Source organism: Poecile atricapillus, chromosome 14 (assembly GCF_030490865.1).
Source record: "Poecile atricapillus isolate bPoeAtr1 chromosome 14, bPoeAtr1.hap1, whole genome shotgun sequence".
NCBI lineage: Eukaryota > Metazoa > Chordata > Aves > Passeriformes > Paridae > Poecile > Poecile atricapillus.
Genome location: NC_081262.1, coordinates 11,096,965 through 11,108,809, shown reverse-complemented (window position 1 = coordinate 11,108,809; position 11,845 = coordinate 11,096,965). Strand labels below are relative to the sequence as shown.

General features: G+C 43.3%; 1 protein-coding gene across 1 annotated transcript; it reads right to left on the bottom strand.

Moving 5' to 3' along the window:
• Positions 1 to 3,320: 3,320 nt before the first annotated feature.
• Positions 3,321 to 5,140, bottom strand: FOXL3 (forkhead box L3). Its single transcript, XM_058850030.1, has 3 exons — positions 5,034 to 5,140; positions 4,155 to 4,323; positions 3,321 to 3,803 (listed from the first exon to the last, which is right to left on the bottom strand). Exons 1-3 carry the CDS (start codon positions 5,138 to 5,140, stop codon positions 3,321 to 3,323), a joined length of 759 nt encoding a protein of 252 aa, XP_058706013.1.
• Between the last annotated feature and the right edge of the window lie 6,705 nt (positions 5,141 to 11,845).

The window sequence follows — 11,845 nt, the reverse complement described above, 5'->3', positions numbered from 1 at the left end:
TCATTCTGGGTCTCTCTCTGCAGTCAGGAAGGTGCCATGAGATGGGGAATTGAGCCAAACACCTTCTCCCAGCCTGCCCAGCCCACTGATAGTCTTGGAGGGTGCAGAGCCTTGCCCTGCACTGCTCACGCCTGGCTTCAGCTCAGCTTTGAACCCCAGCACCAAACAGGGGAATATTCACCTGCTTCAACACAGGGCAAAGAGGGATGCTCCTGTAAGACTTTTTTTTCCTTTCTTTATACACGTGGCTGGCAGGCTTTGATGGAGCTGAAGAAATGCTGTGGTTTCAGAGAAGAAAGAAACCTGGACATTTTTCCCCCCTTCCCTGAGAAAAAGTAATTTACGTAAATTTATCCACGACCGGCACACGGCAATAGCTCACAACTTTGTTAATGGAAACCTGGTGATCCATAACACTTGTGTGGGAGACATTTGCTCGGGGGTAATACAATATTAATGTTAATATCAATGATCGATCAGAGGATTTGCAAGAAAGGCATAAAGTATTTAATTATAATTACATTGGGAATGGCTTTGTAATGGCTACGACATTTGAATAAGGTCACGTCTAGCCCTCACCCCTGTTATGTTGTTCTATATTAAATGCCATTCACTTTAACTGCTGGAAACCTTTCTGGAGTCGTCAGAATATAATATACTGGGTAAATTGAAATATGTCCCTTCATTTTTCGGAATATGATTGATATCCTTTGCAAAACAAATGTTAACACCTATTTGTACACAAATTTCTTTGATTATATGTTAGGGAAACTAAAGTATGACAGTCTGTCCTAGCAGGCACTTTACTGTGAGCAAAGGACGTGGCTATTTGTGAATATTAATTCATCTTACAGAAAATGGCTTTGGATCCCTGCTGTAATTCCACTTAGGTGTATTTTTGCCTTAATTCTACATTGATTAGTAGCCATAAACTGTATCTCCACTGGTCTCAGCAGCCCACAGTGTTCACCTCACCCAGGTGTTGCTCAGGAGGAACTTTTGCTGTCACTGAATTATCTCTTGTTAACAGCATCAACCAAGAACACATAGTAACAATCATATTTGCATGTTTCACAGCAGAAAATATGTATTTCAAATATACTGCAGGTGTGTACCATCACTATCAGCCCAACAGCAGCATTGCCATGTTTAAAACAATCAGGAAAAAGAATCTGCATAGAAAACACAAATATTTATCTGTAGGCAGGACCCCAGAGGTGCACAGGTACCACCCACAATGAGTGCATGCAAACACTGAAGCACTAAATGAGGACATGCTCTTCCCACACCTAATTACTACTGAGCATAAACACTAAAGGAGCAAATTCTTGTCCCTCTTCACATGAGAATCCACTTGTCCAGTCCCCCCAGAGGTTTTCTTCTTTCTCTAATATTGTGTAAACAGCAGATCAATCAGGTCTCAAGAGCCAAATTTTGCTTTCAGATTTTCACCCAGAATAACTGTTGATTCACAGGGAATCGAAAGCTCCCATTTGAAGGCAGAATTTGGTCTCAAGTAATCATCCCTTCAAAGTTTGGAAGACATGTAATGATGTAGTTGACATGATTTTCCATTTTCTCTTTTCTGAAGAAGAAGCAAAGACTTTTGCATGCTGTAGAAATGCCTGAAGATAACAAGTTTTATCGTTTTCCAAAAAATGGGCATTTATTACCAATCAGTGTGAAATACCACTGAAGGTAAATTTTAAGTATATGGCAGGAGTTTCAGCATCATGACAACATACATCATGCATTTTTACAACATATAAGTGCAGTGATATTGCTCCCTTTCTCAATAACAATATATAAGAATATATAGTATAAATGTACAGTATATATTAGACACAATGTAAAATAACTTAGTGAAATGTCAAAGCTTCTGCATAAAAATTCAAGTCATGCCTGAGCATACCTCTATGCTGAATCTTATCTCATATACCTTCATTTACCTTTAGTTCCTCTTGCAAAGATGATTTTATCTCTGCATTTAATTGCTTAAAACCACCAGAATTCTTGTCCTTTTTCCTTTTTTCTGCAGTAGGTGAAGACTGTCGTATCCAAGTCAAAGCCAGGATTGTGTGGAGCCTTTGCTACCACTGTTTATGTTCTGGGAAGCAATTCATTGTGAACAAGTTGTATAAAAACAACTTCTTAAAAGCTCATTACAGTTCATCATTGTCCATCAGGTTCTGTTCCAAAATCTCCCACTGCATGTAAATGGTAATGAAGTGGCTTTCTCAGAAATGGAGCTCATGAGCTAACACTGATATCTGGAAATTATAAATCTCACCAGTTTAGCTGAAATCATATCAAGCACCACTTTGGTAATTGCTTGCAAGAAGGATCAATAAAAATCTATTTAATGGGAATATACAGCTTGTCTCGGAGCAGGTAGGTGGAATTTAAGCTTTGCTCAACACTCGACAGAGCTTTTTGCAGTGCTGGGCTTCCATTCACACTTGCTAAATAAAATATGGTCAAGGACTTTTCTGCAGCATCTCAGGAAGATTTCTGATAGTACAGGGGAGGAAGTGCTGGGGTTTTTATTAACCAAGGCATTAAGAGACTCTTTGACTGTCACATTACCTATCAAAGTCTACCAGAGTTCAGCACCCTTGCAATTCTGTCTATTGGAATTATTTTTATACAACTTCACTTCAACAATTTAAACAATTCTCCCTCAAATATAAACAAAAATATACTTGACATACTTTATCAACAGCTATGTTTCCTAATGAACAATGAATTAAAGCTGCAAAGCAGTTTGAAACATGATGTTAAATTAAAAAATAAGGGAAGACAGGATGATTTTCTATAATTGTTTTTAAGAAACAAATTTCCACCGCTCCACCCCCCTACATTCCCAGCCAGTATAAGTCGACAGAATTACACTGTTTTAGATCAGCTTAAGTTCTGACCTATATACCCCAGTGGAGTTAATCCTAATTTCCACCACTGAAAGTGGGATCAAATTCACTTTGTCTTTAATAAAGAAGTGGATGATAAGAAAGTCTCTTCTCTGTCAGATTCTGCTTGAGGAAGGAAATTCTTTGTGGTGCTAAATGACATCCAAGACAGTTTAGAAAATAAAGCTAGAATTTCATAAATTTCAGCATGGTGAAAACCGATATTGGTAACTGTTATTTATGCTTTAATCTTAGCAAAGTTCTTTGGGTACAGACAGAGCATCAGCTGGTGAGTCTGTAACCCTTTCTGAGCACTGCTTGGGAGGAGAACGAGGAGGCAGGCAGCTGATTTTCAGTGACATGAGGCTGCTGAACACACTGAGACTCAGACTTTGTTACCACGAATAAATAACATCACATTGTCCAGAACTGGAGATTAATATGCGGGGCCTCCAGTAGGTGATATTTATTTTCTTGCATGTTATATTGAGATCTGAGGACAGGCAAAGGGTCAGGGGCTGAAAGGATGTAATCGATGCTAAATTTGATTTCAGAATCCGATTTTGCTAAGGAGGAATTGCTTAGGCTCTGCCTGTTGGTCACGCTGTTTGGAGCAAACCCACAAGGCTCCAGAAGTTTTGGGCCCGGTTCAATTCTTTCATGTTTACTTTCAGAAGAGGAAATGTTGTTCAAAGCAGAGTCCACAGAGGAGATATTGGGGGATGAAGGGCTTTTCACTCTGCTTGGTCTCTGCTCCTTATGTTCCCTCTTCACGTTCCTCCTCCTCCGTCTTCTCCTGTAATTCCCATTTTCAAAGAGATCCAGCATGGATTCGCATCCCGTTGCAAAGCTCCAATAGTTTCCTTTCCCCTTCTCATTCCCTTCTGTTCTGGGAACCTGTATTTATTTAAAGGCAGTTCAGTATTTGTATGTGTTACAGATGCTGCTGTTTAGCATCTGCATTCATTTACATTTAAGAATGGTGTAAACACATATGACAAGACTTTTAAGCCCATTCTCTGTCATTCTATGAGTAAAATGTAAGCCCCATCCTCTTCAATTTGTTATCTATTAGCATACATCAGACAAGGATATATTCCTTATCTCTGTAATTGACAACTCAGAGAGATTTTAAGTGATTTGCAGCTCAGCTGTTTGTTTCTCTTCTTTCCTAGTGATGAGATTACTGCTGCCTATATTTTTTAGCCATGCACAGTGTGTATGTAAATACCCAGTAACTGATCTTACCTTCACAAAACAACTGTTAAGCGATAAGTTATGTCGGATGGAGTTCTGCCAGGCTCTTTGATTTGATCTGTAGTAAGGAAATTTCTTCATTATAAAGTCATAAATGCCAGAGAGGGTGACTTTATTTGAAGGGCTTTGCTGGATGGCCATTGCAATTAAGGCAATGTAGCTGGAAAAAGGAAAACTTGCTGTTACACCATCGCCCTACTCACAGACTGGCTTTTTAGGACCACATGGGTACGTGTGCCTATATCCTGCTTCCAAAATTCCCCCGTGGATCTGTGCCCTGACTCGAGGTGTCCCAGGGAGAAGTCCTGAGTGTGGTCACTGCCCGTCCTCCACGAGCCCCAGGTGACACCGAGGGGCCACTGCCAGGCACTCAGGGCAGAGGACAGGGTCACACACCGCACCAACTCCCTCTGAAAAGTTTTCCTGAGCAGGAAGGCTGCAGTGAGACAGACCAGGCTCAGAGTCACTGTCACTGGAGACCAACCCTGCTCATGGAAAGGACCTTGGGTGTCCCTGTGAACATCTACACTGCGCCTCTTCCCACCACACCGGGATTTTCTGCATCCAATTCACCCGCTGGCACATTGAAACATTTAATTCCCTTCTCCCAGGGGTCCTGGAGGTCGGAGACTGTCTGAGATCTGGAGGCTTAAGGGCAAGCCAGAGTTGCTGCGACCCCTCATGGGAGGAAACAAATCATGAGCACTTCACACACAAAAAGAGGGGAATCTGCCCACTGCAGTGCCTGCACCAGGGCCAGACCCACTGCACACACCTGGCCCCCTGCTCCCCTGAGAGCTGTGATCCCACCAGCCCAGAGCTCAGACACCTCACCAGACACAGGGGGAACTTGGAAAAACTTCATCTTACCTGTACGCTGGTCTGGTGAATTTTTTCTCCTCGTCAGAACTACAGGTAGGATAATCATCCCCATCATAATTGAAGCAGTTATAGGGGTACTGCATGTTGTCAAACATCGTCCTGCTCCTTGCTCAGCTCCTGTGGAGTGAGAGAGATGGAGTGATGTTTCTCAGAGCTTGGGCTCCCTCCTCCCTTCTTCCCTCCCCTCTGTCTGTCTCATTCCCTCTCTCCCCCCTCCTCACACTCCCTCTCCTCCGTGCACACACACTCTCCGTGATGGGGTGGGGATTGTTTTTTGCAATTCTCGTGTCCCAGACAGCCGGTCTGTTGGGATATTATTTTTTGGGGGGTGTTGCTGTTGCTGCTGTCGGTGTTTCCCGGCTGGGGTGGCACGGGCAGGATGCTGGGGTGAGTTGGGGTGAGCCCCTGGAGCGGGTGTGCGGTGCCGGGAGCTGCGCTCCGCTCGCTGGGTGGTCCAGGCTGGAGAGGGGCCAGCGCTCCCCCCACATCCACAACGTGACAAAGGCAAGCGGCATGATGTTAATAAATCATGCTTCAAGGTCTCCACTTGGAAATTAAACTTTGAGAATGGAGTGCAGCTCCCCACAGTCCCCGAGCGCTCCCCCTCTGTATTTTTCTCTCCCCGGCGGAGCAGGGTGGTTTTCTTATTTATTTATTTTTTTAGGAAACCGACGTACAATAAACAGACTTTCCGGGCAGTAACGCACGCTTGTCCTGATCTGCAATCTATAATACAGTATAATAGACATAAATTGTATTTCCATGACTAAAGGAAAATCTGTATGTTCAAAGAAAGTAGAACAGAGGGATATGAGGGACTACTGTCAAGCAGGAAAGTAAAAGGAAAATAGCTGTAGGCAGGAGAGCTGCCTGTGTGGGCTTTGATCTGAAGGATGAATTAGACTAATAGCCCTGTGTGTTGGCATCCAATACTGTAACAATTTAATAGTTTTTCAATGCTTTGGAGTGTTTTCCAACAAGTGATGTAAACGAAAGGCATCGTGCACCATTTCAGGGGGGACTTAAAAGGTGTGTGCCACATGATAATTAAATTATTTGAAGACAGCTCTGTCCCAGGAAATAGCCCCAGGAGGAAATGGGTTTTGGAAAAGAGAAAGCAAATTGGTGTGCAGAGAGTTTCCCTGGATGGAAATATAAAAGCAGAACCACTAGCAATGCAACTTTTGTTTTCTGTGGCATCTTTCATACAAAGTATGTCCCCAAACCCCTTTTGGAGTTAAAGGATACAATTAGGGGAAAATTCATCTGAGTGATAAAGAGCCCTTTAAAATGATGCTTTAGTGGCTCCTAGAGTTCTGACAAAGATGGACATAAGAAGGCTTTTCCTGTGGAACATAACAAGACATTATAGCAGGGCACAGGGGGAAATACATGGGATGAGAGAAAACATATAGATAAATGTTTTCTTGGGATTATCAAACCAGAGCAGATATCCAAAATAAAAATTATCTCCACTCTAAAATACATCAATAGGCATATGCATAAGGCATCCACTGCAGAGGAGGTGTTAATTCAAAGGGTCAGCTGCTGGTGCCTAAGGCATTAGCAGGGCTTTAATACTGAGTAAGATAGAGGAGATTCAGTGGAGGGAAATGAAATATGTAATGTCTGATCTTCATTCATACTCTGTCCAGCTGGACTGGAAGGTTTAAAGTAAAGAAGAAGCCCTGTCACAGATTTGGGAAGATTCTCCTTTACTAAAACCCGTGATCCTTGAGACACAACTAGAAGTTCACTTTGATTTTTAGCAGTGGTTCTTCTCTTTGGAGGTGTTTCACCTCACTGAAATTCCAGCAACTCAGACTAAAGACTAAAAAAGATTCTGCTTCTGATTTATAACAATGTCGAAAAGCAGAACGGTGTTGGTTGACTTCTTGCACCCAACCTGTAAGCAAAGCACCCTTTTTTCAGTCCTTTGTATTCTATTTATGAAAATTAGCTTATGAGAAGTCAGACAATACACTTTGACCAAAGTCCTCACATATTTACCGACAGTATTTAATAGATTAAGTTTTCTATAGTGGGAATTAGAGCAAATGACTGTAGTGTCATATGTGTAGTAATGTTAATTATCTCTGCTTCTGTATTTTCTTGCAGGGGTGAGTGTAACCCACTTGTCCATCTCCAGCACATCTGCAATGTGCATCACAGCTCAGAGCCACTGGATTCCTCACCCATTCCAGTGGGAAATACACTTGGATTAAATTTCCATCTCAGCAGTTTGTTTGGGAGGCCAAATTGAGCAAAAGGAGTCAGATCATGGGTCGGTGTCCCTGGGCATCACCTCAGGAGTGAGTGGGACCATGGGTGGGTGGTGCAGGACAGAGGAAACTCCTGCCACTGCCACTTGTGTCACACATCATCTGGGGATAGACACTGTCACTTCCTGAGAGATGGAGGATTTGGTTTCTGGCTCTGTAAATATCACTACATTCACCTGCTGCAAATCCATACAGACCCTAAGAAGAACACAAACCATTTCTGAGTCATACAAGATCAGAAACAAATTATATACGATCTCTCATAAACTTGCTTCTGAAATCCAGATATGCAAAACTGGCGGAATATTTCTCCAGGTAATTTTTAAAGCCTGCATGCTGATATTTTATCCCCCAAGTGAGTGTTTATGGTCCAATTATAATCCTTGAAAATAATATTCATAAGGAAATGTTACCATGCTCTTGTATGTACCATGGTGGAGAGAGCAGGTGCCATGCTTATGGTGGCAGAACATGCTGTACAATAGCTTCTCCCAGCATCTGTGCAGCCATTACAGTTTAACTAGAGCAATTATAACTCACCTCTGTCATTATCATAAAAGCATAATTTTTCCAGGCTAGTGTTTTCTTATGCTGTATATTTTCAGAGCACAAAGTTGTAAACCATTTGATTTGAGATAGTAAATAGGCAATAAAAATGCCGTGAAAGATTTGAGTAATTTTTTTAACATTGATATTAAAAAGTTATTTGCAATTTTGGTAATTATGACAGAGACTGTGAAAGTTGTACATGAAATTCAGACAAGTCATAAATCCAACCAGGGCTGAATTACTGCTCATTATGGGATAATAGAATAACAGGGAGCACCTCAGTGTTTAGGACTGAAAGCTGACCTTCCATCTTCTTACTGGGGTAGACTGGTGTTTCCAGCAGCACAACTTCTGCTGTTTCTCAGACTTGGTTGCAGTTCAGGACTTTATTCCAAACCTTTTAAATTTCTCATATAATCATGGAATTATTTGGAATAGGGGGGATATTTTAAGATCATCTCATTCCACCCCCTGCCATGGCAGGGACACCTTCCTCTATCCCAGGCTGCTCCAAGCCCTGTCCAACCCAGTCTTGGACACTTCAGGGATCCAGGGGCAGCCACAGCTCCTCTGGGCACCTGTGCCAGGGCCTCCCCATCCTCACAGGGTAGAGTTTCTTTCTTCTATTCAACAGAAATCTACTCTCAGTTTAAATCAGAGGAAACCAGTGGTGTTTTTCAGCAGGCTTTGAATCCCTCAGCAACCACCTACACCACCAATAAACTCCTATCTTTTTTAGCTCTTTTTAGTACAAGATCTGTCTCTCTGGCAAAGAGGAGAATGGGGGAATGCAGGTTTTTATGTACATTTTCTCCTAGTTAATTAGATAAGGGATGAGGACGAGGAGACTTCCCCAAACTTGGATGGGTACTTGGCTCTCCCTGTGAGAGATCTCAAGGCATTCAACTTGGTGACCCTTTTTCCTGGGAAAAGAAAAAAGCTGCACTGTCCACCTGAATTGCATCCTAAATTTATCTCTGCTTCACCCACATCCATCAGCTGAATTCCTTTCCCTTCTGCATCTCCTTTGTGTTCACATGCAGAACTTCATGGAAATAAAATTTCCACCACAATTTGTGGTTTTCTGCTGGAGTTCAGTGAGAATTGTTTATATTTCCTAGCTAGGGGGTTATTTGGAGAAGCATTCCTCATCTGCATGCCTTCTAGCTGCAGCAGTGTAAAACTCATGCATAAAGCACAGCACGTGTTTCTACCAAAACAGGAACATGGGCAAGAAACCTTCAATGCCAATTCATCACATCAGAGGTGGTAAATAAGTGAGCAGCTACAGACACTCAGACATATCATCCCTGCCCTGGCTGGATAAGGAGATTCATAAGGCATATGTGAAAATCCAGTTCTGGAAATTCTCACTTGTGTTTTGGCAGTGAAAAATAGGAAAAGGAGGATTTCTAGGGAGAAAAGTCAGCTCTCCTACCTACTCTTGTGTTGTGACTCATTTGTTCTCATGAATTCATGGCTTCAGAGACAGTGGAGGGAGAATGTGGACTGGTCTCTAGCTTTTGGACAATTATTAAATGAGATTCTGGAATTTTTTTAAAACACATTTTCTACTTAATCCCAATTGTAATGGAAAGATATTTTAAAAGCTTTATAAATAATTGGAAAATAAATAAATAAATAAATAATCACTTTTGGTTGGACAAAATGGTTTGGGTTGACCCAAAAGGACAATCAAAATTTTATATTCTGTCCTTGGTTTGCCCAGCACCTTTCTGCTGGAGGCATGTTGGTGGTTAAAAGGACACATCCCTGTTTCTCTCTTTGCTATGGATACATGAGGCAGAGGTTCAGAGTTTGTGTGCTTGTGATTTTTGAAGCACAATATTAAATCCCTCTCTCTGAGATTGCAGATGGAAACACAGGAGGGATGTGCAAGCTTGCATCAGAGACCTGCTGAGGAATCACAGAGTGGTTTGGGTTGAGAAGGACCTTAAAGCTCATCTCATTTCACCCTGCCATGGCAGGGACACCTTCCACTATCCCAGGCTGCTGCAAGCCCCCTCCAGCCTGGCCTTGGACATCCCCAGGGCTGGAGCAGCCACAGCTTCTCTGGGCAACCTGTGCCAGGGCCTCATCACCCTCACAGCCAAGAATTTCTTCTTAATATGTAGTCTGTCCTTTATGATACTGAGATTTTTCCTGCCTCAGCTATGAAAGCCTCTGAAATCCTGACCCATGGGGCTCTTGGAGTCAAGAAGGAGGAGCTGGAGGGTTTGGAATGAGGGTAAGCTGAGAGATGATGCCATTCTTTGCCACACAGAGCACCTCTTGGGCTGGCACAACATCCATACCCCAACTCAGTGTACTCTTGTTTACCAGAAATGGACACAACCCTGGCACAGCTGCCTCACCTCGTCCTTCTTTGGTCATTTCTCATTCCAGCTGTCCAGAATCATTTGGCATTAGGCCTCCCTTCATACAATGTTTGAATTCTGCACCAGACACAGCTAATGACTTGGGCCAGGAAACTTGTTCCAGATGTTAATTAACTCCCTCTGCATTAACTGGAATCACACAATTAAGGCCTGATTATTTATAAAACCATTTTGTCAAGAGAATTAGGAGAATTAGAAACATCCTGGCTCACACTTTCACACAAATGTCCATGTGCTGTTAAATTGTGGAAACTGGCACAAGTTGTCCACACATTTATTTTCAGCCATCATAATTATTCCAGAGAGGAAAGGGCAGGAGTCAGCCAGGAGTGGAGGAGCAACACTGGAGCAATGGAACAGATTCCCAGCTGAGCAAAGGTCTATTGTGGTGGTACCAACATCCCTCAGAGATTCCTTTCAGCTGTCCCACAGGCAGTGTGTCTTTCCTGGGGCCATCAAGCTCAATGATGCTCAGACACAAATTGCAATATTTAGGTAGCTACTCAGGGGCTGGAGGGCCAGTCTTGGGTCTGTGGTGTTTTGTCAGCTCTCTGCCACATGGTCATTGGTTAAAGGGATTTTTCTGAGGGTCACACAAGCTCTTGACTGATCCAAAGCACAGCAAATTTGAACTAATTCAAAACTGTTCCTCCCATCTGCCTTGCACACGTTTCAGAGAATCTGGGAGTTTTTATTATCTGGTATGGACAGAATGGGCAAATAGAAGGCAAACAAATGCAAGGAGCAGAAGCTTTGCCCGAGCTGGCTGGACACAGGTGGTCCTGCAGGTGCAGAGGTGGCTGCCCCACGGTGCTGCAGCTCAGCAGCTCCTGGATGGCTGGGGAGGGGGCTGTGAGCAGCTGCAGTGCATGCACAGCACTGTCTGTGTCCCCAGCCACCAGAGACAGGCCCTGGGAGCAGCTGTGGCCCTGCAGGGGGTGTTTGAGGGAAGGCTGGGTGCTCAGTTCAGGGCAAGGATCCCCGATGGATGCCTTGGCCCAGCCTGGGACGGTCAGGTTTGTGCTGGAGCCCCGGCTGCAGGGCAGGCTGAGCATTCACTGCCTCCTTCTGCACCCTGCTGCCACCTTCACTGAGCAAACCCTGCACCTCTGGGAACAGGAGGGGTAGGGAGAGGCAGCGCTCTTGTGTTTTGCTGATTTTATTTTCCTTTGAAAGCGGTAATTCATTCCAGTTCACTTACTCACAGCTCTCTCCCACGCAGAACGTTTCTGGGAGCTGCATGAACAATCCCAAAACAATGCAGATCAAACTGGCAGGGCAAAAGCAACTGGAAATTGGCCCCCAAGCAAGTGCTGTTATTTCTTTAGAGGAAGGGGATGGCAGGCAGGGAGAACACCTTCCCTCAGAACTGAGCTGCAGGTTCTCAATGGCCTGGTTTGTCCTCAGCTATAACCCCTTCAAATTTCTCCATAAAATGCAACCTGTGGCTGCTCAAACCTCCTAGGATAGTCCAGTTTTCCACAATATCCATCTTTATAATAGGATCACACTTCGTAATCTGATTCCCAAGTCTTAATTACCAAGTGATAATAATATTTCACCATTACCT

Bases quoted from the DNA above. Each gene is read 5' to 3' on its own strand.
- FOXL3 (XM_058850030.1), bottom strand. From the start codon at position 5,140: ATGTTTGACAACATGCAGTACCCCTATAACTGCTTCAATTATGATGGG. The intron at 4,324-5,033 runs GTAAGATGAAGT...TCCTTTTTCCAG, and splicing joins TTCACCAGACCAGCGTACAG to CTACATTGCCTTAATTGCAA. The intron at 3,804-4,154 runs GTAAGATCAGTT...AAATAAATACAG, and splicing joins TTAACAGTTGTTTTGTGAAG to GTTCCCAGAACAGAAGGGAA.